This window comes from Sceloporus undulatus, chromosome 1, assembly GCF_019175285.1.
Source record: "Sceloporus undulatus isolate JIND9_A2432 ecotype Alabama chromosome 1, SceUnd_v1.1, whole genome shotgun sequence".
Taxonomy (NCBI): domain Eukaryota; kingdom Metazoa; phylum Chordata; class Lepidosauria; order Squamata; family Phrynosomatidae; genus Sceloporus; species Sceloporus undulatus.
The window spans coordinates 122,604,298-122,631,251 of record NC_056522.1 but is presented as its reverse complement, the minus strand read 5'-3'; the positions used below and the strand labels follow the sequence as shown (position 1 = coordinate 122,631,251).

Genomic DNA, 26,954 nt, shown 5'->3' with positions numbered 1-26,954 from the left:
GCCAGAGCAGTGTCCTGGTTTGCGTGTTAAGAGTATGACACTGGAGAACAGGTTTCAAATCCCCACTTGTACTGGGTGTCTTTGGTCAAGTCACACTCTCTCAGCCTCAGAGGATGTCAAGGCAAAAAAAATCCCTCTCTGAAGCAACTCGCTAAGAAAACTCCTAAGTGGGAAACCACCACCTGAAGTCACACAACAGCAGCAGCTGCCATCTATTAACGGGGGTGGTTTGACTGAGAGTTCCTGCATGGAAGAATGGGGCTGGACTGGATCAGGGCCCTTGGGTTCTCTTCCAGTTCTTGAGTCTATGATTCGAGGAGGAGGAGGAGGATTATAATAATGACGACAGAGCCTCAAACCCAGTGCGCACGCGCGCCAGAAAAAGAGCGAGAGGGGGCGGAGCTACTGCGCGCGCGCAGGCCTTGTTGTCGTTTCCTTTTGGCGCCAAACGCTTTCAGGGGCGGAGGGTGGAGCGGGTGACGTCAGGACGGGTGCGTGCCCGAGCGTCTCTCGTGATTGGTTGGATTGTGCCTGGCTCCACCCCCTTCGCTTTTGGCCTGTTCCTTGGAGTGGAAGGGTCCTCCTCAGAACTAGGGGAAGAGGAGGAGGTTGGATCCTGGACGGTGGGTCTTTGGGTTAAATAGGGCTTTGGCATATTAATTATTATTAGCATTGTTATTATTTTGTGTTTTTAATGTATTTTTAATGCTGTTTTGATGTTGTAAGCCGCCTCGATCCGATTGGAGAGGCGGGGTATACGTAATTTTGATGATGATGAGGAGGAGGAGGAGGAGGGCCCCTGGCAAGGTTTCTTCGGAGGGCTTTTGCCATGGCCCTCCTCTGAGGCTGAGAGAGTGTGACTGGCTCCAGGTCACCCAGTGGGCCGCCTTGCGTTTTGCTTCGCTTGATGTCCTCCATTGCAGCCTTCTTCTGTCCAGGAGGGGTTCCAAAGTGCCCTCCATTTTGGGCATGACTAAGAAACACGGGTTTATATTTGTATTAAGGGCTTTAAGCTTGTTATTCTGTAATGGCCCTGTGTTTTGGGGCGCCTTGTCCTCTGAGGATGCATCGGAGGACAAGGCACCCCCAAAAACAGAGGACATTCAAGAAAACATGGAGGACATGACCATGAAATACAAGCTAGAAGCGTTCATAGGGATGTCAACCCATGCTTGTTGTTCATGCTCAAAATGGAGGCTGTTTTGGAAGCCCTCCTGGACAGAGGGCTGAAAAGGAGACGGTGAGATCTTCAATGCACCAGGCAGACTTCTTCTGAAACACAACCGCTTAGATGAGTGTATTGCACTGGGGCTAATTTCAGCCTTGAAGAGAGACTGGAGCACATTTAAAGCATCCCGCAAATAAAGCAAAAATGGCAAGCAGTTGCACAAACGGTTCTCACATGCAGCTGCGAAAATAAAGTGATATCGGAAACACATTGTCACTGAAATCCCAAAAGGAAAAAGATGAGCGTTAATGCTTTGTTGTGACCACTTTAAGGGCGGGTTTTGTGTGACGTCGTGTGAAATCGTTTCGTGTAATTACACAATTTTCCAGGGATATTTACGGGATAAACTTCCAATCTCCTCCGTGTGATAAACTCCAGAGACTGCTTAGGCAGTATGAAGTGTCATATAAATGAAGCTGCTATTGCTATTGCTACATAGCCCTCTCAAAAAGTGACCCCCAACCCCACATTTCCTTGCTTGTGATGAAGCCATGGAAGTTGTGGGCTGGCAATGTTGGTGTTGTTGTTGTGTGCCTTGGAGTCGTTGAAGCCCTCAGAGTGTTTTCTTAACAAGATTTGTTCCCATTTTTTGGGTTGACGTTGCCTTCCTCTGAGGCTGAGAGCGTGTGACTTGCCCAGGGTCACTCTGTGGGTTTAAAAGTATATCGTATGTCTTTCAGTCATTTCTGACTTAAGGTGATCCTGAGGCAAACCTATCACAGGGTTTCCTTGGCAAGATTTGTGCAGGTTTGCCATTGCTATCCTCTGAGGCTGAGAAAGTGTAACTTGCCCCACATCGCCCAGTGGGTTTAAAGTGTGTTGTTGTGTGCCTTGAGGTCGTTTCCGACTTATGGTGATCCTATTACAGGGTTTTGTTGGCAAGTTTCTTCAGGTTTTTTCCCCTTTGGGTCTTCCTCTGAGGCTGAGAGAGTGTGACTTGCCCAAGATCGCCCAGTAGGTTTTCATGGCTGATGGGATTCAAATCCTGGTCTCCTTAGAGTCCTAGTCTGATGCTCAATAAAGTTAGCACCACTTAAGTCTGTCCCTGGGGCTGAGGCCTCTGAGGGTGGTCCATGTTATCTGGCAGCCCCTCAGCCCTGATGAAAGAGATAAATGGAGGGTCGGCTATTTAGTTCTGTAGACTTATGGTGTGTGTCTTCGGCCTGTTACAGACTGCCAAAATAAAGCTGCTTCGGGTCTCTTTGGAGGTATTCTATTTAAATGATGCATGCATCCTAAGAATCCGGAAGCTGCACCAAAAGCTGCACTCTGGTGCTTAGGAATGGAGTATGGCTTTGGTGCGACCTCCGGACTCTTAGGACCCATGCATCATTTAAGTAGCATACCTCCAAAGACACCCGAAGCAGCTTTATTTTGGCAGTCTGTAACAGGCCTTCCATAAATAGTGTCCACTTCATTTAGACTCCTAGTAGGAGAGGGCCAGCATAAATGTAAGAAGCAGCAGCAAACGTGTATTGAAAGCCAGATGGCTCTAGTGATTTGAGTTTGGGCTATGACTCTGGAGACCAGGATTTGAATCTTGGCTCAGCTGTATAAACCCAGTGGGTGACCCTGGGCACATCACCTTCTCTCAGCCTCAGAGGATGATGGCAATGGCAAGACGCCCTCTGAAGAAACTTGCCAAGAAAACCCCAGGATAGGGTTGCCTTAGGGTCTCCATAAGTCTCTCTGATCCACTTTTGCTTTTGGCCTCTTTTTTCCAATCTATTTTGGAGTGTTAGGGAGAGCTACTATTTCAAGGAGGATTCACTGATACCATTCCTTGCTTGCAGTATGGGCCAGGCTTATCTATCCTGTCTCCACATATCCAATTTGGAGTTTATTTTTTGCAGCCCAGTCCAAGACCAAGGCTGCTGCCACACTGAAGAATTAACACCCACTTTAGCTGTCATGGCTCCATCCCATGGAATCCTGGGAATTGTAATTTGTTGTGGCACCATAGCTCTCTGACAGAGAAGGCTAAATGTTTCACAAAATGACAGATCCTATAATTCCATTGCACTGAGCCATGGCAGTCAAAGCCATGTCAAACTGGATTAATTCTGCAGTGCAGATGCAGCTTCGGTGTAGCAAAGTAAGTCCACACGCAGAGTAAGTCCCTCGTATAAGGGAAACCTATGTGTGTAGATGTCCCCAGTAGGACATCAGCCAACATTTTGTGTACACTGCCTAGAGAATGCTTTTAATAGATGGCTTGTAAATGTGGATAGCAATAAACAACAGACATAAGTGATAGCATAGGCTTGGGCCCTTTCCTCTTTTATTAATCAGGTTTATACCCTGTTTTTCTTCGATTGACTCAAGGTGTTGTGCATTCTTCTTCTTCTTCTCCACTTTATCCTCACAATAATCTTGTAGGGTAGATCACATTGAGAGAGAATGACTGGTACGTAATTTATCCTGTCGTTCTTCTCTCTTCCTGTGTAGCACTCAACCCTCACTTTCTTCCCTTGTGGTAGAATTCAAAGATATAGCTGTGTTAGTCTGTAAAAACAGTACGTAGAGAGATCTTGTAGCATCTTTTAGACTAAGTGAAAGAAAGAAGCTAGCAACAGGAGCTTCCCTAGACTTTAGTCTACTTCCTCAGATACATTTGGAGGAAGTAGCACCAAATGCATCTGAGGAAGTAGACTTAAGTCTATGAAACCTCATGCTGCCAACGTCTTTCTTTCAGTTAGTCTCAAAGGTGCTACAAGATCTCTCTACTGTCTTCCCTTGCCTATCAGTTCATCCCATATTACCTCAGATTTCTCTCCTTCAGGGAATGCTGAAGACAGTTTATGGCTGTATTCTAGGCAACACATTTTTGTATGTGGGACAGTTATATAATGTCCATATTCTGGAAATGTGTTAAAATTGTTTTAAGCCATATGTATCTATGTTTAAAAAAACCTATAAGCCAAAACAGAATGATAACATCTAAGCATTGGAGGTTTTTTTATGAATTACATTCCATAGTAATAACTTATCCGTTATGGCTTTGGTTAACATACATATCTTTTTCTCTGTCAATATAGATGGGGAATACCTAGGAGGATTGTATAATGGCAACAGATGATGATGGAATAAAAATTTCTCATCATCTGCATGGTGGTAAGTTTCTTTTTTATGATTGTCTTTGCTTTACTTGATGAGTATAGAAAAGTTCTGTATTGTAGATCTATCAAAAATTTTCAATAAATGTCAGTTAATGTGTTTGTAAAGTATGTTGTTGTACCAGCAGCAGTTCCTGCTGATTGAACTGTACCATTACTTTACTGTTGGATCTCATCCTGTTGGATGAGACAAATTATCTAGATCAATTTCAATATGGTTCTAGTTGCCTTGGTGAATGCCCTCTATAAGAAACTGGATAAGGGGAATGGTTCTGTTGGACCTCGCAGTGGCTTTTGATAACATCAGCCATGGTATCCTTCTAGGCTACTTCTCTGGGATGCAACTTGAGGGCACTAGTATTGGATGCTACTTTAATTTAATATGCAGGGAAGTGATGGTTTAAACCTGTGGTCCCCAAACTGTGCTCTTTAAGAGATTTGGGACTTCAGCTCCCTGAAGTCTCAGCCATGTTGGCCAATAGTTTGTGATTCTGGGATCTGAAGTCCAAAATCCCTTAAAGAGCATAGTTTGGTGACAACTGGTTTAGACACAGAGGTAAACCTGACATTGCAGTGAATTCTGTCCATGCGTAGGATATATGCAGACATTTCAGTGTGAGCAAGTAGTCTTAAGAACAGTAAGTAATAATGTAAATGGACTTGACCACCCCTTGAAAGTGGGTGTAGACAAATCAGGGGAGTGGATGCTTTTTTATGGATTAATTTATATATAACATACTTCCCAGGGTCAATTCACCATCTCAACTTCAAATTCTTCCCATTGGATGCAACTCCCCTTCTCTAGCTCCAGCAACTTTTTCATTATGGGCTCCAAAAAAAAAAAAAAATTGCCCAAGGGTCACTGTCAATATTATTTGTAGAGTGACTGATTTCATCTCTTGTATCTCACTATTAATGCACATGTAAGCATGAGTGACTTAACATATTCTGCATTTTACTTTTATTTGCAGTTTCTTCTGGCCAAGGAGATGATGATGAAAGTTCAATCGATATTTATGATGATTTAGATAGCACTCTAGTTGCTTCAGGTATATTCATAATTAATTGGTCAGCTGTGGGATGGGATTTCTTCATTTAAAAAAAAATGAAATGTGTATTCCATCTTTCTCCAAGTCATTCTTTCTGTTTTTATCTTCACAACAACTTTAAGGAGTTAGGTTAATTGGGAGATAAAGGCTTGCCCAAGTTTGCCAAGTAGGGTTTGTTTGTTTTTTTGGGTGGGGGTAGATTATACTCCTGCTTTACATAAACTGTTTCAATTTTTCACTTATTAACAAATAGGACAGGGTCCATTTGAACCACCCATTTCACACTGCACATTGGATGTAATGATCCATGTTGATGTATCATTCGTTTTCTACATTAAATTACAGCTAGGGTTGTGTCCAAACTGCAGAATTAATCCAGTTTGACACTACTCTAACTGCCATGGCTCAGTGCTATGGAATTCTAGGAATTGAAGTTTGTTGTGGCACCAGAGCTCTCTGACAAAAAAGGCTAAACATCTCACAAACTACAATTCCCAGAATTCCATAGCATTGGATGATGGCAGTTAAAGTGGTATCAAATTGAATTTCTACAATGTGGATGCAGCTTATGGTTCCCATATCTCAGGACTTGGACCAATTTCTGTAGGTTCAGGATGAGAGAAGCAGTCTCAGAAAGAGTGCTGATTGAAAAAAAATATTTGAATTTTTACTGAATGCTTCTCCCTTACTGCTCCAGGATATTTTTTTCCTCTTCAAACATTATTTGGAAAACACATTTCTTAGACTTGGTGTTTTTTTATTTGAATCATGTGCGCCAGGCAATGCTGTCTGATGCTTAATAACATCATCAGGGGTTGCGACATGATAATGTGCCACCACATGAAATTTCTGAGAGCTATCCCAAGGTCTCACGTTTTGGCCCTGAGATCTCGGTGCCTGGGATAATCCTAACATGGCAACCCAAATAGTGGCATCACTGAGAATTCAGAGAACAAACCTCTAGTTCTGTGTAGTCAATGGAGCCTTTGGCTTGTATTTTTTGAACATAAGTGCTCCCCCTCCCTCTGTGGCACAAGGCTTTTTTGAAACTCAGGAGGCTTTCAGATGCCATCTTATATTGCACAGGATCCTACTGTTCAAAATGATTGTGATCTAATATCCTACCAGGCCTTTCAGTGCACACGAGGTAGATCTTTGGATCCTTATTTAGTGGAAGAATGTGTGTAATGGAAAACTCTCTCTTCTCTGCCCCTAGACAACCCTGCTACAAAAGTGACCCCAACCAGAAGTAATTTAAATCTGTTTGATGAGATCTTGATTGAAGAAGGAGCAGCAAAGCAAGCTACTTACAATGATGTGTGTATTTCAGATCAATCATATTATTTTGAAACATGTTATATTCAATTGAGCAGTACTACTTTGTCAGTTCATATACTTATTTTAACATTTTAGCAAACTACATGTTGTTTTGCTGTGTGCATTGTTTCAATACATTTTTAAAGTAATAAACACCAATTTTTAAAATAGCTCAAATTTAAAAAGAAATCTATTCTGACATTGTAGGCTACAATCCACAGGTGTATCCACACTGATTGTATGTATTTTGAGTTTTCTATTATAAATTAATTTGGGCATTATCATTTTACTCCTGTGTAAAGTAGGTGATACTATTGTTCTCCACATTAGTTCTCTGGGAATTTCTCATGTCCAGCTTTTTGTTTTATTTTTTATCTGAAGCATTGATAAATATGCAGAATGAGAGTTGGAAAGTTAGATCATTTTGTCAGAAGAACAGCACTGGATCAGACCAAAGGCTTCTTAGCTCCAACACCCTTTTCCTACAGTGGTCAACTAGAGGACTGTGGAAAATCCACAAGCAATATATTAGGACCGTAGTTATCTCCTGCTTCTGTTCCCTAGCAGGTAGTGTCCAGAGGCATCCTGCATTTTTATACGACATACTATATTTTGGATACTTGATTTTTTTTACCAATTTTTTCCTTTAACTGAAAGATATGCAGCTATATAATTTTAGGGGTGGCTGTGTTCACCATACAACACATTTCACAATCTATATAGTAGCAATCCCTTTTATTGGCCCAACCCAGAAGGCATGGTGATTTTGGTGCTAGCTTCCAAAACAAGGTTTTTTCATCAACAAATGAAAAAACAAACCATGCAGGGGAGGAATAGAAAGGGGAAGCAATCATTAGGAGCTGATATCCCCATATTGTCTTCAAACTGTGTATGAGGAAGAGCGTGTAGACTGTCAGTTTAGGCTGATGGGACCCCACCCCAATTGTTGTTCGCCCCAAAATTTAAATAACCCACAGGAGGAGGAGGAGGCAGCCTTTATCCTTATGGTCATTGCTGTAATGACCTGGTCCTTGGCAACATGTTGTTGCTGGTGCACACCAGGGACGGTGAAGGCAGAATCCATTTCTTCTTCCGATAGGTGAGATGGGAGCAGCCTGAGATGCTGCTAGCATTGCCACTGCTAGCTCCCCAGCCTTCCTTGACTCAGTGCTAGTTCCATGTGCGTGGAGCTGCCCTTCTATCAGCAGAGCTCAGGCCACTCCTGTCTCGCCTTGCATCCTAGGAGGAAGAGGAAGCGCTGGACTCCATCCTCACAGCAGCAATATGTTGCTAAGGACCAAGTTGTTGCCCTACTCATCTTCACTGCTTCTGTTTTCACTTCTGCTTCTTCCTGTTGGCAAGATTGTTAAAGACCAAGTCATCTCCTCTCCCCTTCCACTTCTTCCACCCAGTAGAGCTGAACCAGATAAAGAAACAGAAAGATGAATTAAAGTAACTCAAGGCATTCCTGTGAATTCAGTGTCAGGGCACTGCAGCACACAGTTGGGGAACTTCTGCTTTAATGTAAGTGTGATCATTCTTGTCTCAACAGTTGCTGGCTGAATATGAGAAATCTCAGCAACAACTTCAAGAGTTGATGAAGAAGCTTCAGGAAATACAGGAACAGGTGCTGTAGCATTAACTGGTAATATTATGCATGCTACATCCTGAAAGTGCCATATAATTTTTCATATGTATCTTTCCATATGCTCTACTTAGCTATTTTCAATTAATGTTGCTAGTTAGGGCAACCTAATGTCAATAATGACTGTTAAAATCCTAAGTAGATTTGATTTATAGTGATTATTGGAAAATAACTCGATGTACATTTGGGCAGTGCTGTGAATAGCTTCTCACTGTTTTCAGTATTACAGTCCAAGCATGTGTGTGTTTGAGCAGTGGTAACCTCTGAAAGTTTCTTTTGGACTAACTTAATTTTAAAACCTGGAACCAGACACCCCAATGCACAAATGGCTAGCGACCCTGCCAAAACCACTCCAGAATGCCAAGGGGCTCTTCCAGATCAGCGTGTGATGGTGGTGTGGGAAAAGGTTATAGCCTGGGAAAAATGAAAGAAACGGGTGCTGTGCTTGTGCACAGGGCTCTTTGCTTCCTTTCCACGTAATGCAAAAATGTTACACGCAGTCCAGGGGCCCAACTGGCAAACCATCAATTGGTGTAAGAATTCTACATAGTGCTGCCCTACATTTACTCTTGCAAACAAGCTAGTAAAATGTGGGGTAGACAATGCAACTGTTAGATGGACTTGTAATTGGCTTATTGACTGAATCCAAAGGTTGCTCACCAATGGCTCCTCTTCATCCTAGAATGGAATAGAGGGCATGCTTATCAAATTTGCATATGACACCAAATTAGGAGAGGTAGCTAATTCTCCAGAGGACAGGATCAGAATTCAGAATGACTAACAGATTAGAGAACTAAGATAAAGTATACTGAGTAAATGTGGTTGCATTTTTGAAATTGCAAGCAGTCATACAGTAGGGGCTCGGTATCTACTAGGTTTTGGATCCAGGAACCCTGTGGATACAAAAATCCGAGGATGTTCAAGTGCCATTAAATGCAGTGGTATCCCATATATAAAATAGCAATATCAAGGTTTGCTTTTTGGAATTTACATACAGTTCAAAATATTTTCAAGCCATGGATGCTTGAAACTGTGGATGTCGATGAATGACTGCATGAGTGTGTGCTGAAAATAGCACAAAACATCTGCCTCTACCCTAAGAATATGAATTCTTATAATGCATATTTACTCAGAAGTAAATCCTCCTGTGTTCAATGGGTGTTCCGCCAGGAAAGTGTCGGTACAATTATACTTTAGGACAATAATCCTAAATTTGTTGATGAGCTTACAAGTTCTATTAAACTTGATTTATGTTTAAGTTTTATGCTATAAATCTTACAGTGGTATTAAGCAAGTTTCAGCCCAATAAAATATTGATTTAAGTGGTGTTTTCTGTCTTATTTTCAGTCATGATGCAGATCCATGTTTATAATATCTATTTGTTCATGTGTGTTCTTTTAAAATCAGAATTCAACTTTACAAAATGAAAACCAGTCCCTGAAAAAGAATATTTCAGCCCTTATCAAAACAGCAAGAGTAGAAATTAATCGCAAGGATGAAGAAATCAATACACTCCAGCGCAGGTACTTGTATTGAAAGCTAATTTAATAATGGCTTTTTTCAAGAGCATTACAGGTCTCCCCTGCTTTTTTACAACATGCTCTTCTCGCCATTCCAAATTATCCAGAACCTATATAATTGGTGTGTGGTCTGCTATTTCAGCCATGCATGTGGGTTCTGATTTCAATTTAGAATGAAAGAGCAGGTTGTTGAGAAGGGTCAAAAGAGCAGAAGTGAGTTCTGGTTCATGTAAGATGGGAACATTAAAGAGCGAAGATGTGGGGCTACCAGCCTTCAGTACCACTCTTGGTCCTTTTAGAGCCACTGTTGTCAAGTTACGATTAATGGAAGTGTAGTCTCCTGATATAATTTCCCCACCATCTTTTTTCTTCTTCATGGGGTGGCTGCAGTTTCTGCTGCTGCTTCCCTTCACCTCAGCCCAATTCCTGCATCTGTCGTGTTGGCTGGGGTGGGTGGGGGATACCACCCCACCTCTACTCATGTATCTTTGTGTGAGTGTGTGTGTATGTGCACTTCCTCTGCCAGTCGTATCATCCTCTGGCTCCCCCCTGGCCAATTTGCTGCCTTCACTCTTCCCCACTGCAAAGGAAGGCAGCAGCAGTAAGTGAATTGGCCAGGGGGAGGCAGAGAGGGTAATGGTACCAGTGGAGGCACATGCATGCATACAGACACAGGGTGAGCAGCCTTTTTTCTTTGAGTCCCCATTTATTTGACAAGTTAGGGACCAGAGCCCATAATGGTTCTGCATTTTGATGCTTTTTGCTGTTTGACAATGCTCTGGTCTCTGACCTGTTGAACAAGTGGGAGAGGCCTGTATTTATTATCTGATTGTTAAAGAACAAAAGGAAAAAAAATCAAGCATTGAAAGTGAGAAGGGAAGGTGCTTTCTAAACATACATTGATAGAAATCAACAACAAGGAATTTCATGGTACCTTACAGGCTAACTGGTTTTATTTAGGCAATGAAGTGGGCCTGCAGCTCACTTCATCAGCTACTGTTTGTGAAATCCTGTATCAAATAAAATGTTTAGTTAATCTTTGAAGTGTCATAGTAATACTATAACAGATTAACACAGCAACCTTGAAAATTTGCATACTTTACATGTAGTAAGTTGGGGTTTTTTTTGTTTAAGTATCAGATCTTTCCTTCTGAAAATTACTTTTTCTAGAATCAAGAGAGTTCACTACATTTTTGAAATTATAAGCACCTCAGTTACTGAAGCATTTGATTATGATGTCCACATTAAATGCTTTTGATTACACTCAAATATAATGCCAAACTGCAGCTTCTCTGCCCTCTTTCTGCTAAGATTACCCACGGTTTATGATGTTATCCTAACCTGGACATATTGATTAGTCTTGCCTATGTTTTTTTTTAAATAAGCCTATCTAATGAACTAGGTCATGGCAGGCCTTTACATCTTTCAGCATCAAATACTAAAATGAACTCTGTGCTTGCAGTGGGCCCTTGGTATCCACTGGGGTTTGGTTCCAGGACCACCAATCCCAGTGAATACAAAAATCCATGGATTTTGGGGATGTTTTCTTTTTTTAATATTTTCAAGCTGTGGATGGTTTAATGAATGGAAGTAGAATTTGTGGGTTTGGAGGGCCAACTGTAATTTATTTAACTCTTGTAAGATAGAACTCTGATTTTTCTCTTCATTGCTGATCATTTCAGCCAATTAAGAACGTAGTAGAATTTGAAGTTTGTTTATATCCCAAATAACTTTTTAAATGTTGTTTACTAAAGCTATCTCTTTATAAACAGGCTGTCAGAAACTCCAGTCTATCAGAAAACCTACACTAGAACATACTTCCCAGGGTCAACTCACCATACAAAGTACACTGAAGGATCAAAATCAAAAAATAAGTCCAGAGATTTACTTCCAGAGAACAGTCGAAAGATGGACTCTAGAACAAAACAAGCTCTGCCTAAGGAAGTGCCTCATAGTTATCCTCCTAGGGAAGCAGAAAATAAGAAATGTAATTCAGAAAAAGGAGGAGTTCCTTATATACCTCGATCTGATCCTGAGCAGCTTTACAATGATGGTACTCATGCAAGACTGACAAAAGGTGACAGCTCTTGTGACAAAGAGAAGGAAAAAAAAGAAACAAAATACAATGACCATCATAGCAGGGAGAATGACTATAAATACAAAGCAAAAGTACACCAAAATCCAGGCAGCACAGCAGATGGAATACTGGATACACATGGAAAGTTACAAGCTAACTTAGAAAAAACAGTCAGAAATGGTCTGTTGAAAGATAATAAGGACTTAAATATGAAGTACAGCCCATGCACAGAAACACGAACTGATAAAATTCCTTCTGCTAAGGAAAAACAGTTAACTCCTACGGACAGATTACTGCCAAAAACAGGACACTGCAGTGATGATAGAAGTAAAAAGTCACAAAATATAAACCAGAAGGACTTGAACACACAAAGCAAAGAGGAAAGTAATACTGCACAAAAGAGCAGACAATCTGACAGGTATTTAGAACAACAAAAAACTGCTATGTTTTCTATTCCTCCTGAAAAGAATGTAGTTGTCAGAAGTCCTCAAAAATTAAGTAAAAGCTGTGTGGAAGAGAAAAAGACCAAAGACAATGATTGTAGAAGAAACAAGGGAGGAAACAATCATGGCATCCATGAGGGAAGATTTTCAGAGTCATCACCTCCTGTTTCTAATAGAGAGCAAAAACATGGGCACTCAAAGGAAGAGAGCAAAAAATGTGAACACATGCATTTTAAATCAGACAGACATAGAACTGAAGAGAAAAGGAAAAATGAGAGTAACTGTCAAAGGGAGGGTAAAAGTTCTCAAAATGGAAGAGGAGATTCAAAGGAAACATCACAAAAGACAGCAAGAAAAGTCATTAAAAGTAAAGATCGTTCAAAGGAGGAGGAAGAGAAATCCCTTCCTTCAGAAAAAATTGACAAGTTAGTTGATGATACGGAGGAGCACAAGTCTACAAAAGTTGGAAGAGTTGATGAGCATTCAAAAAACAAAGACTTAAAACTAAGCTTTATGCAGAAACTAAATTTAACACTTTCTCCTGCTAAAAAACAGACAGACAAATCAATAGCAAAATCCACCAATGTCTGTGACAGAGAAAATCCAAGTCAGAAAGTACTGCTAGCACCATCTGAAGAGAAAAGGGAAAATGAGGACCGGCACTCTACCAGCTTTGTCCCAGCCGAACCTATTAATACTCATACCACTAAGCAAGCAAAAGCACCACTGTTACACATCCAAGATAATCCTGTTCAGACCAGTATGGAAAGAATAGCATGTGTTTCTGATGTCAAAATGCAGGTAGAAAATGAGGACTTGGCAAAAGCCTTGAGCATGGAGCTATGTAAAAGAACATCATTCCCGCTGGACACAGCAGGGGAGTGTGATCTGGCTCATCATGAGAAGCTTGACGCCAAAACTGAAAGAGAAAAAGCTGATAAAATGTGTGTGGTTCCCAGCCCAGCAAGCCTTATGGATCCAGACAGTTCTTTCAATGACTTGGAAACTATCAGTTCTGTGGATTTTGATTCTTTTAGTGTAATAGATGAGATACACGGATCAGATTCAGACTCCTTGATGGATGAGGGAGAGACCAGTAACAGTATGAATAATAAAATGTTGGTATGTCCTGAAAAAGAAGCTAAACCTGAGCCTTACACAGATCTTGGCGACAAAGGCGAGATGACGACTGATGATGTTCTTATGGTCAACCAAGGGACTCATAACTTGAAGCCATACTTTCCTGAAGATGGAAATAATTTGGAATCTTTGCATAATCAAGAGTTAAACCTGACATCTCAATCAAGAGACACAAACCCAGTTTCAGCTGATGATGATAACTCTATTCTGAGTATTGATCTCAATCAAATGCGGTGTATTCCAAAAGCAATCAGCCCACTTAATAGTCCAATCAGACCCTTGGCTAAAGCACTCAGAATGGAAAGCCCTTACAACGGACCTGTGAAAAGTTGTAATACAGGTATATTTACTGCAGTGTTTCTACCTCTTCTATAATGTTTATTTAAATAGAACAGCATTGGAAACAGAATCATTTTCAGAAATGGTAATATACCTCAGAATAAAATACCACATTATAAAATACACAGTTGTGGCAATCATCATATTCCCATGCTTACTTTCCCCATTCTCTCTCCCCCCCCACACACACACATCGGTAGTGGGGAAAATGGAGGTTTTCTTTTATTGTTCACTCATCTGCAGCAATTAGATTTTCCTTGGACAAAATGAGATGGGTGGAAATTTCAAGTTCCAGTTTGAAAAAGAAGCTTCTACAATAATAATAATAATAATAATAATAAGTTTTATTTATATACCGCCCAATCACTGGGAATCCAAGCGGTTTACAACAGAGGGGCTAATAGACGGTTATACAAATGTTGTATAATAAGATAATATTATTAAAATATATTATTTTAAGGCTTGAGCTAAGGTAATCTGACATACATGTTTCAAGCACCATAATCATTATGTTTAATTAGATAATTTTTATTAATCACTACATAATTTTAAAAAATCACTATCATACTGATCTTAAACGTGTTGAGTTGGAATGAACTGCTTTTCAATAGAATTTACTTTCACACAACAGAAGCTTAAAAACAAGATGGACTGCAGCTATGTCATGCAGTCATGTAGATGTCTACTCAGAAGCAAGCCTTATTGACTCAATGAGATTTAATTCTAGTCCTGAATTAAATCTTAATACTTGCAACCAAAGTATTACTTTTCATATTACAGTATGCAGATGTAGAATGTGACTGAAAACAACAGACTCATGACACAGCGTCTGATCCACTAGTTTCTAAGACAGTGATCCATAAAACACCATTGCAGGTTACATTGTTATTCCAACACACTGTGTATACTCATGTATAAGTCTAGAAATTTTAGTTAAAAAACTGACCTAAGAAATCTGGGTCTATTTATCCACGGGTCAATGTAAGTACTGTACTTTAACTCTTATCAAAAAAGGAACCATGACCTGGTGAAAGGTGGGAGCTTAATCTTTTCTCAGAGCACCTAAAAGAAGCATCAACCCCTCTACTATCTCATTCATCCAGCCTTTAGGATGAACACAAAGTTATGCGTGTCAAAACTGTTAAAGATTTTTAGCATTGTTTTCCTTTACTTCAGCATTTATATCCTTTGTCACATGTTGCTAAGTTTTACCCTCAACTTATTCATGGGTCATATCAAAATCCATAATTTTGGCCCCAAAACGTGCCCTTGACTTATATATGGGGTTGACTTATAGTCAAGTATATAAGGTATTCAGTTATAAGTTGACCTCATGTATAAGTTGAGGGCAGGATTTGGGGCCAAAATTATGGATTTTGATATGACCCATGGATAAGTCGAGGGTAAAAACCTAAGAGTGTGTAACAAAGGATGAAGCAAAGGAAAACCATGCCAAAGAACTTGCACAATTTCAGCACACATAACTGTTTGTGCTCCCCCTGAAGGCTGGATAGATGAGAGAGCAGGAGGGGGGGGGGGTCAGTGCTTCCAGGACAGATTACACTTTTGCCTTTCACCAGAGGATGGTTCCTTTTTTTTAAATAAAGAGTTAAAGTACAGCACCTATTTTGACCTGTGGATAAGTTGACTCAAGTTTTTTGAGGGTCAATTTTTGACTAACATTTCTAGATGTGTACAGTAGGTTACGTTTCTGTGGAGCTATGTGTCCAAAAGCAGTATACATTCTGAATACTGATTTGTTTTCATCCAGTTGTTCTGCAGAGGAGCACAGAGTGACAGTTACCTTCTAGTTTTGCCCTAACAGCACTCTCAGACATAAGTTGCACTGAGGGAGTAGGACCAGCTAAACTGTGTTGTGAACAGCATGGCTGAGCAGGGATTTGATCCTGAATCTTCCTCTATGTTCATTGCCCCTTAGTTCTCAGAGCTGCCTCTCTACTAAAAGCCAATACAGAGCTGCTGGTAGTTCTGAACAGAAAGTTCTAATCAGTTAAGTGGTGTTCTAAAATGAAATCAAACACTGAGTTGTACCGTCCCTAGCTCTTGCTTGTAAGTGTGCTCCTTTTTGTTGATATGCTTATTTAGCTACTGTCCTCTTGTTCCTAGATTTAATTCCAGAAGGTACTGTTGCCTATCCTGGAAGAAACCAGTCAAGTGAGCTCAACAAGGAAAATGAAAAGCCACTTTGTACAGATCACCATGAATTAGAAGTATCTCGACTCAACATGTCTTCAGATGAATTAGAAGAAGGGGAAATTGTGAGTGATGTTGATGAGCCTAAAACAGAGCAGAACTCTGTGAAGAGTAAAAAGTCAAAAAGAAAACCATCTCCTGATAGATCTAATTTGGCCAAGAGTACCTGCCATCACAAGGCCAAGCTTACACCTTCAGGCAAAGATGCTGGAAAATTGGTTCCTGGGGAAAAAGGTAAAGAAAAATTTCACAGTGGAACCATCATGTCCTCCAAAGAAGTGAAGAAAACTGTGAGCATTGATTATCTTGAAAGAATAGTTAAAATTACCATCAAGCCTACTACTGTACATGAGTTTATGCACATGCTGAGAGCTATAAGAAAACAAATACGGAAAAACTACATGAAGTTTAAGATACAGTTTCCAGTACAGCACTTTCACAGGATTATTGATTCAGCAGTTGTAAATTTTACCTCACTGGTGAAATACCTTGACTTCTCTAAAATGTCTAAATCAAGTGAGGCCTTAAAGATGAAGCTCTGTGAAGTCATAGAATCTAAACTTAACCAGATCAAAAAGAATAGTATAATAGAGCATTTGTTCAAACAGCAACAATCAGATATGAAGAAAAAGTTGTGGAAGCTTGTTGATGAACAACTTGACTACTTATTTGATAAAATTAAAAAAATTCTTCTAAAGATGTGCAACTTGGTAAATTTTGGAAATGAGAGTAATGAAACTAAGGTTGACAAAAGAATGAAAGAAAAACCCAAATCCCTTGTAAGTCATAAAAATGACAGGCAGAAATCAAAGAAACCAGCCTTAACCACTAGGATTCAAAAACATGATGACTGTGTTCTTCCAAAAACTATAATAGGTAACCAGATGTCAAAGAGAGGTTACCATGACACAAACAGAATGGACACCCACAATACAGCTGCAAAATGTAAACATTCCTATACTAATAATGCAAAACATTCTCAGACTGAAGCTGAACCTTTCAGGCAAAAGTCGATGCAAGATACTACTCTGAAAGATGGAAAATCTGCAAAGGAAGAATCACACATGATTGGAGATCCTCACAAGTCTGATGTGAGCTGTGGGCCTCTCACAGAACAGCAGATGTCTGGCTTGACATTCAACCTAGTGAATGATGCTCAAATGGGTGAAATGTTCAAAAGTTTGCTACAAGGCATAGATCTTTCAGAAAAGAATGTTGACTTCACTGATGAAAATCAATGGGAGTTCAGGACACCGCAAAAACACACAGTAGAAGGCCATATCTGTGAGGATGATCCTGCATATGAGGCAGAACAGTCTGTTCAAAAGGAGACCCAGCTAGAGTCAAGGGTACTGGATGCAATTAAATGGCCTGTTGTTTCTCCTGAAAGAGATTCATCATTTTTAGCAAGACTGCAGGTGCCAATTGATCCAGCTGTTCTAGATGAAAGCTGTATGTTTGAAATTCCCAATAGTCCAGCTTTGAAGAAAAGTGAGGCATGCATTTCTGAAAAGCCAAAATCACTTGTTTCTTCTATTCTTCTGGAAGATCTAGCAGTGTCATTGACTATTCCTTCTCCTTTGAAATCAGATGCACATCTTAGTTTCCTAAAACCTGATGTATTGGGGTCAGTTCCAGAGGATGTTCTGAATGCACACTTCAGTGAAGATGCCCATCTTGATGAGGAAGATGCTTCTGAACAGGATATCCATTTGGCCTTGGAATCTGATAATTCAAGCAGTAAATCAAGTGGTTCTTCCACATGGACAGATGTGTCTGCTGCTCCTGGATTTCAGTATTGCCCAAGCCTGCCAATGCAGGCAGTAATAATGGAGAAATCAAATGATCACTTCATTGTCAAGATAAGGCGTGCTGCACCATCTACCTCCCCAATTCTCGATCAAGCAATCCTTGCAGATGGATCCCTGACCTCTCTTACAGAGAGAGGAAACCATGATATTACACCTGAAGAAAAAACATATACTTTGAGTTCCAAAAGTATGCCATTGGAAGGTGTAGCAACCTCTAAGGACAATGTAAATATTACTGACTTGGGGGGTAAAGCTCATATTGGAAAAGAGCAAGTTCCTAATTCAGAGGAATGTGTGATGGAAGTTTCTAAATATCTTGAGAATGATCAGGAACCCACTCATTCTAAATTCCAACAAGACCCCCATCCTCACGCTTCTGATGATGCACCTGAATCTATAGAATCCTTTTTTAGCAGTGCAAAACAAAAGCAACCTTGTGACATGCCTGAATTTCCCCAGGAGCGGTACAGCAATACTGGACAAAGTCTAGGCCCTGACTTACCTGGGCTCCATCGGGTGTTGTGTAAAGATGCTTGCTCAGAAGAAGCCTCTGACCTACAAGATCCCCCGAAGAAACTGGAGGAATCTTTTTTATCTTTGAAAGAATCCTCAATTAAAACTAGCCAGGGGAAAGACATCCCTGAAGTTTTTAAACTACCTCAAACACAGACATTGAAATTGTCCCCAAAAAGTGATGTACCATGTGCTAAAGAACAATGTTCTTCATTTAACTCAGAGTCGGTTCCACTTGTAGAAGGCCTGTCCTCTGAGAGTCATTTTGACATATGTATGGAAGTGACAGAAGAGACTCCCATGGAAAATGAAGTCGATTCATGGGATCTCACAATACAATCTGCTTTAAACACTAGAAAAGAAAGTTTATATAAAGATCAAAGAGAACAAAAGATAAAGACAGAGAATTACTGTGAAGCAGATCATCCTTCAGAGCATGTTGAAGCAGTTAGGAGTTTGACAGATCAGCCTGACAAGTCTGTAGCTGATGAGGATTTTGAAATGAAAACTGCTCCAAATACTCATGATCAAGAATGCAACATAAGCCTTAAAGAAAGCAAAAAAAGGAAAAATGAGACAGAAGTGACTGCCAGCACTAAAAGACACAGAACAGAAACTAATGATTCAACTTGTAAGAAAAGTGGCAAAAGTAGCAAAAAGTCTAAAGATACAAATTCAGAATCCATAAGTGCATCCCATAAAAAGACTACATCAGTTAGTGGCAAAGATGCTTTACTCTCAACATCATCTGTGTCACCATCAAATCTATGTGCTAAAAATATAATTAAGAAGAAAGGAGAAATTGTAATTTCTTGGACAAGGTAAGAATATTAAAGAGTGAGTTGAAAATTTGGGGAGGGTTAGGCAAGATCATAGTCATAGACCTAGTTGTATATTTCCCCACATTGCAGTAAGAGCGTTAACACTAGTGTATTCCTGAGTAACTGCACAGATTTTATGGCCCACCTGTACTGCATAGTTGGTTTCTTCAGGGGCATTACTAGGGAAGTGCTGGCAGTACAGACTGCACCAGATGACACCCTAAAAGAGGGGGTGACACCACTTCTCCCTGAACGTCTGCCTTTGGATAGAACTGGGCTATGATATTCGCCTGCATCCCGTTAAAATGCTGAACAGACGGTGTGAGTAGGGCAAAGTTCATTGGAAAGAGAAAGAAGGGACCCCAGGTTTTTAAAAAAGTAATTTTTTAAAAAAAATAGTTAAAAAATTTTTTAAAAAATCTTTTAAAATTTTCTTTAAAACCATCACATCTTACCAAATTTTCACTTTAACCAGATGAAACAATGTGCATGTAAATATATGTAGGCTGTGTGTATAGTGGTGTAATTTGTCACAACTGTTGCCATTACATTCAGTGATATACAGGAATTACAATTTCTGAGTAACTTTAGTACAAAAAACATTACTAAGGATTCTCTGTGGTTTGGTATGGTATGAGGTCAGTGCTAATGGGATGATGTCAACCCGAGTGACGCTGTTGGGCTTCAACTTGTGTCAGAGCAAAAAAGTTGGGTTTTGCTGCTGAAGGTACATTTCTTGAAATGGAACATAGGGACATAGCTGAGAGGAGGGAACTTAACAGCCCCTTTATCACTTGGTGACTTGGATTGTGGCCTCTGTATGAGTAATAGTGACATGTAGTGTATATATTGTGTTGTATATACAGTGCGCCCGTGTCATACGCGGACTTCAGGTCATGCGTATGGTGAGCCCTAATATGGTGAATGGGGCACGTGCAATTTTCACTGGAAAATTGTATGAAGTAATTAGGAAATACAAACCTATACTTCTAGGGTGTTTCAATAAAATGAAAGAATAGGGTGGCATTTTAATTTGTTTTCTAGAAGAAAAGAGTCTGATCTTAAAGCTCTTCTGTTTTGGTCATTGAGTCGTTTTGATTGAAATATAGATATTGTTTTCAGGTTCCTGGGAAAGCTCAGGTATTGTATTCATGTTCTTGGAAAAGGAAAAGTGGAGAGATGTTCATATCCTTGGTGATTCATTTTGTTGTCTTTATAAAAAAAATTAATTCTTTGGTTTTCAAAACTTCCTTTCAACTCAAGTTTTGAAATGATAATATTTATAAACTGAGAATAACTGATTTTGCCATCAAGTGTCAAAGCAGTTTTCAGATATTGAAATTAGTTTGTATGTTTGTTGCAGAAATGATGACAGGGAGATTCTTTTGGAATGCCAGAAAAAAGGACCTTTAGGAAAAACCTTTGCCTCTGTTGCTGCGCGATTAAACAAAAGTCAAACTCAGGTATGTATTTGGGTAAGGAACCTTCTTTATCTCAGACATGTTTGTATGTCTCCCTGAGCAATAATCCATATCTGCAATAATATCATTCCAGACTACTATGTCGTATTGATCCAGAGTTCTTAAGACAAAATATATATGATGAAGGAAAGGTGGATTAAACTACAAAATGGTCTCTGGGTTGATGCAATTAATAGTAAAAGGGAAGAAAGTTGAAAATCTTCTTTTGTATTAATAGTAATATTAATTATATTATATATATGGACTTTTATGTGGGATTACTGTATATACAATGTGCCTGGGCTATACACGGGCTCACTCTACGTGGACCCAAGTAATGCAGACGGCAAGCCCTCGCATTTTTAATGGTTAATGGAGCTACAGGAGCACACGACCATAGAAAATTACTGGACTTGAGATCCTGCGTTTTTACCCCTTACGCGGGGGGGGGGGGGAGAACAGATCCCCTGTGTATACAAAGGGTGAGCTGTAATCATGTATAAATCAACATTTTAGTCAAAAATTGAGCCCAAAAAACCTGAGTCGACTTATACATGGGGTCCATGTAAGTACTGTACTAACCTGTTATTTAAAAATGAGCCATCCCCTGGTAAAGAGAAAAAGCATAATCTGTCCTGTAAGCACTGACCCCCCTCTACTCTCTCATCCATCCAGCCTTTAGTATGAGCACAAACAGTTATGCCTGCTGGAATTTTGTAAGTTCTTTGGCATTATTTACCTTTGCTTCATAGTTCAGATCCTTTGTTACATGCTCCTAAGTTTTACCCATGGGTCATATCAAAATCCATAATTTTTGCCTCAAAACCTGATCTCGAATTATACATGAGGTTGACTTATAGTTAAGTATATACAGTATGCCTGTTTTTATATGGAAGGGAATAGGAAAAATCTGTTTCCACCAACCAAGCTGCACATGCCTAATTCTGTATGAACTAAGTCTTTATTCCCAGGAGAATGACTGAATGGTGTTTAATATTCTAAGCATTAAAACCTTCTCTCTACAGGTTGAAGAAAGATTCAAGCAGTTATTGAAGCTATTCAAAATGTCAAACTGCAGTTAGCGACTATACTGCTGCGGCAAGTGATTAACTGCTTTGAGAAAATATGCACTGCATTTGTGTGAGAAAGAAAGAGTGCCTGTAGTCCAAGTCAGAATAGCTGTCTGTTAGTTATCCTTTTACCTTTAGCTGGAGTGCTCCATTTATGTCCAGAAATCCTTCCTTTCCTGATTAGTAACTGGTCCTTGCTGGAAAATGCCAGAATTATAGAAGTAATTAATGTCTGTTAGCATCTCAGCGTTTTGTGGAACATGGGGGACAGGAAGAGCATATGCTTGCACTTCCTGTTCTTTGGAGTTCCCCAAATTGGCCACACTAAAATGTTCCTATATTCTCTTAGTAATTTTATTTTGGATGGTAAAGTAAGGTTACATGTAGCAGAAGAACAAGACATTTGTACTTGTTCATCTGCATTCTAGAGTGACAGAAACCTACACGAAAGCTTATGTGATTTAGGAAAGCAGTTAGTTCCTGACATATAGTAAGTCTGAATTTTTGCATTTAAACTTGCAGTTAGTATTTGTTGATGGGACATACTGGAAAAAAGTCTAACCCATAAGATATAGCTCTAATCAATAACCATGAGAAGATATAAAAGGGCAGTTAAACACCACACTCCCCTTTCTCTCGCTTTCAGAAACCATGAACACAAATTGTGAGATTTGTCCAAGTGTCAGTATTCATTGTATGCATTTAAGATCATGCAAGATTGGAATTCGTAGGGTTTATTTTGCAAGTATTAAATTAGTATTCATTTTTCTTTGCTTAAGAAAACAAATTCTACAGCTCTATATGAACATTTGCTTTTCACAGGCTGGCTTGCTTTATTCATTGTGTTTGGTTAACTTAAAATATTATTTCCCTTTATAATCATGGATGTCTAACCAAATATTTTACAAACCATCCAAAATATTTTACAAACCATTACAATGAAATTACTAAGGGAATATAGGAACATTTTAGTGTGGCCAATTTGGGGAACTTCAAAAAACAGGAATTTACAACTATTTAAAGTGCAATGTGAATATGTAATCCAAATGGTGCCTTAATTTAAAAAAAAAAAAACTTCTAAAATGAGATTATAATTAAAGGTTATTGAGGTAAAACCGATCTGTACTCCTGTCCTAAAAAGTTGCAGATTTATTTAGGGATTTGATTTTGTCAGCCATCTCCACAAAACATATTCACGGCAGCCAAAGCTTTGGAAAGGATTTCACCAGTTTTAGAAACATTTTTATCTGTTGGCTTCATATAACATAAATCAACAAAAGGCTCTTAAGTTAAAAACAGTACCCAGCCTGTTATTTCAAAAAGGAAAGAACCACATTTCCCACAAGTGAGTTTCTGCTATTCTGGCTTGGATGTATGTGTGTTTGGGTGCATGTGTGTAATGTTTTAAATGTTATTCTATTGTAAATAATGTACAGAATTCTCTGTTGTGTAAAATATTGTGTTTAAATACAGTTTCTTTATCTGAACATTTTTGATTATAGCAAACAAATTTTATTTTGTATAAATTGAATACTTCATATTGTAATGGAAGTCCCAGGCCCTGTAATGAATGCACTTAATGTTCATTAAAAGTTGACTTTGGAGTGTTTTTATACCATATTCTATACCATTCTTTCAGCAGGAATCATGACATGGAATGCATTTTGTGTGTATTTGTGTTCTTAATATTCTAGTGCTAAATCTAGCACCTGGCACATGTTCCTTTGCCCTGAACTAGCAAGTGATTTGCATGAAGATACAGCTCTCAGGTCAGCCCCACATCTATAAAAGAGCATTCATGAAGAATTGAGAGAACCATCGTCCAACATTTAGGAATGCATACAGTGGCTGGCATCCAGTTGGTTAGTCCCAAGAAGAATCAATTGTTCAATCAATTGTTAAATGGTGAATCATTATGTAGGTAAATCCTATTGATTCAATTAATCACTTTAGTCAAGACTAACAACAGGATTGAGGCTAGTGCCTGTTGCTCAGTAGATACACGTGTATCTGTATTGCTTGATGCTTTAACCCTGACAATGTTGATAGATGGATAAGTATGAACTTCTAAATGGGCCTGCCTATTCCTTACCATCCCCATTGTTTTCCCCAGTATAACCTACTCTCTAGTACTAGGAAATCAGTAAATGTTCAGAACAAGCTGCTTCCCATAGAGGTGCTCATATTATTTATTTCTCCTAAGTTCATTCTTAATGTGCCATAGTCATGATCAGCAAATGCATGTTGCATTTGTGCTAACAGGATATGCTAGTAAAGGGGGGCTAGCATCCTGCATATGACATGGTTGCAGTTTCCTCCTTGTATCAGGTGTAGAAGGGGAAGACTTAAATAGTGATGGCTAGAAAAATTTACAAGGATCCTTCCTCCTTTGAGGAAGTTTGTCCAGATATCTTTACATTGCCTAGAATCAACCCTGCAGGGAGTCATCATATGAAAAATAAATGCTTCAGTGTAAGTTTATACAACTGTAATCACATTCTTACCAATATTTCACCTTATTCAAATTATATGTAAATGGATACCTAGCAGTCATTTATTATTTTGTAGTGGGAGAAAGGCAAGATATAAGTAAATAAAATAATAATAGTATATTTCATTTATATTTTGCTTTTCTCCTGGAATGGGACCCAAGGTGGCTCACAAAAAGAATAAAAACACTTAAAGATAAAATATTAAAGACAAAAATAATCATAAAAAGCAATATAAAATCATTTAAGAGGTATGCAAAAAATTAAATCATACAAAAGTTTAAAGGGCTGAGACATAGGCTGAGGAATACATTGCCTATTTAGTTTTGAATGTATAACTACGGTCCAAAACACACTGCAGAAATAATCCAGTCTGAGGCCGATTTAACTGCCCTGTCTCAATGCTAGGGAATTCTGGGAACTATAGTTTTATGAGACATTTAGCCTTCTCTGTCAGCTCTGGTGCCACAATAAATTACAATTCTTACGATTCACTAGCACTCAGCTAGTGTGCTCTCAAACTGGAGTGTGTTTTGGACCATAGTAATTCCTCCTGGCCTGACCCTCAAGCCTATCTTAACCTTAACAGCCAGTAAGTGAACCAAGTGATGGAAGCCTACACAGGTGATGACGGGGGTGCAGCAGGATGAGGTTCCCAGTCCCCTTCCGCCAGCAAGCGAGGCTACTACAATGGGAAGCAAGACTCCATCACAATTCCTTGTCACAGCCTTGATGTCAAGAATGAAAATTTCATCCTGTGCTCCAATTACCAGCTAAACAGTGTTCAGTGTTGCTGCTGGCTGTTAAGGTTAGTTTGGTTGATTTGGTTAAGGTGGGTTTATGATCATGGCCATAGTGCCATTATTGTAAATTAGTAAACTGAATCATTATAAATTAGTAAATATGGAGCAGCTACAAATCCATAACTAATATGGGATTCAGAGACATAGCCACATTAGTCTGGAATATCTGTGCAAAGGGATCTTGTAGCACCTTTTGAGACTTAACTGCGTGAAAGACATAGCCTAAGTTTTTGTAGACTTGGGATGCATCTGCACTGCAGAAATAATTCAGTTTGACAGCACTTTTACTACCATGGCTCCACCCTCCAGAATCCTGGAGTTTGTAGTTTTGTGAGGCACAAGCACTCTGGCAGAGAAGGCTAAAAACCTTGTAAAACTGCCAATCTCAGGATTGTGTAGGATGGAGCTACAGCACTTCGAATGGTGTCCAACTGCATTATTTCTACGGTGTGGATGCATCCTATGTCTACCTCCTCAGATGCATCCTAGGAAGTAGAACACCCAAGCCTACAAAAGCTTATGCTACAGTCTTTTTCATACAGTCTCAAAGGTGCTACAAGATCTCTGCCTAGTGCAATACAGGATGCCAGCCATAATTTTTAGCCATTTCCCTCCCCATTTTCCCCCTTGAATAGGACCCAAGGTGTTTCCCTTGGGAACTCTTGACCAGTTTTTGGATAGTAATAAGGGGAGGACAGCCTTCCAAATGTTGGACTGCAATACCCCTGTGTCCTTAACTATATCTAGCCAGTCATGAGGAAAATTGCTGCCTTATGAAGTGAATTTAGAAAGCTATATGCTTTACATTTATAAAAATCCATATGTATGTGTATGACTGTCTATTGATGATAGTACTCATGCATGTGACAGACTAGTCCATGAGACCATATCCCACAATAAATCAGTTGCAGACTTAAAGCTACAATAAAAAGATTTATGAATGATAACCTGAAAAAGAAGATTAAAGATAAAGAAAATAATAGTAAAAAGTGTCCCTTTTTCATTTTCTGTGAAACGAAGCTTCAACTTGTTTATCTGAGAAAAATGTCATGAAAGTCTACTGGGATTCCTTTAGAGGCAAACATTAATTATGATTCAGTTACCTTTGGTGTGCATTCTTCACCCCAACCTCGAAATTCTTAATTTCAACCAGATGCAGAACAGATCCTCAGAATATTCTGCTGCTGTGAACTGTATTGAAGTGTGAATGAAAAATTAATTGAAATTCTATGATCATCACCAGGCAAGGTGGTCAAGAACCTAGGTCCATCATTACACAAAGAGTAATTTCCCAACCTGAATAGCTTAATGCTTTTTCTGTCTCCACTGCTTGTCACGCAGAAAGGAGCAAGACATTATCACAGTTGGCTTTGATATCATTTTCCATTAGTGTGTATCTTACTATAGAAAGGATGGATATATTTCCAAATGTGGGTGCTGGACTAGAACTTGAGACCAGGTTTCAAATCAGCTATGGAAACCCCAGTGAATGACCTTGAGCAAGTCACACTTTCTCAGCTTCAGAAGAAGACAATGGCAAGCCTCGTCTGAATAAATCTTGCCAAGAAAAGCCTAGGAGAGGGTTGCCATAAGTTCAGGTCAACCTGAAAGTACATAACAAGTAGGGGAAACCCTTCACAAAAGTGGCCATTATAATATGCCAGTGTGAATGCTGCATACACCATTCATAAGGTAGGCGTTTTAAGCATGCCTACTGTAGCAGTGGTAACCAAAGATAGCCAAAAATTGAGGAAATCAGATTTCTCATTTAGATGCATTGTAGTTTATTGTGTTTCATTCAGCCCCTCCTCCTCAGTATTAATCTAACCAGTCTACGCCGCTAGGCAATAGACTATGAAATCGGACATGACCGATTGATCGCTGAGCATTGATTTGCAT

At 39.4% G+C, this 26,954-nt stretch overlaps 1 protein-coding gene across 3 annotated transcripts; it reads left to right on the top strand.

The window, feature by feature from the left end:
* Positions 1-547: 547 nt before the first annotated feature.
* On the top strand, positions 548-24,389 carry CASP8AP2 (caspase 8 associated protein 2). Of its 3 annotated transcripts, XM_042441990.1 has the most exons (10): positions 548-623; positions 4,267-4,342; positions 5,316-5,393; positions 6,610-6,710; positions 8,263-8,337; positions 9,763-9,878; positions 11,648-13,875; positions 16,002-19,233; positions 20,597-20,696; positions 21,719-24,389. In XM_042441990.1, the coding sequence occupies exons 2-10, from the start codon at positions 4,294-4,296 to the stop codon at positions 21,773-21,775; spliced, it is 6,036 nt and encodes a 2,011-aa protein (XP_042297924.1). In that variant the 5' UTR covers positions 548-623; positions 4,267-4,293; the 3' UTR covers positions 21,776-24,389. The 3 variants fall into 3 exon arrangements, with proteins under 3 accessions (XP_042297924.1, XP_042297933.1, XP_042297943.1); XM_042441999.1 differs by lacking the exons at positions 5,316-5,393; positions 6,610-6,710 and having other exon boundaries at positions 582-623; XM_042442009.1 differs by lacking the exons at positions 548-623; positions 4,267-4,342; positions 6,610-6,710 and having other exon boundaries at positions 5,329-5,393.
* The last annotated feature ends 2,565 nt before the right edge of the window (positions 24,390-26,954 follow it).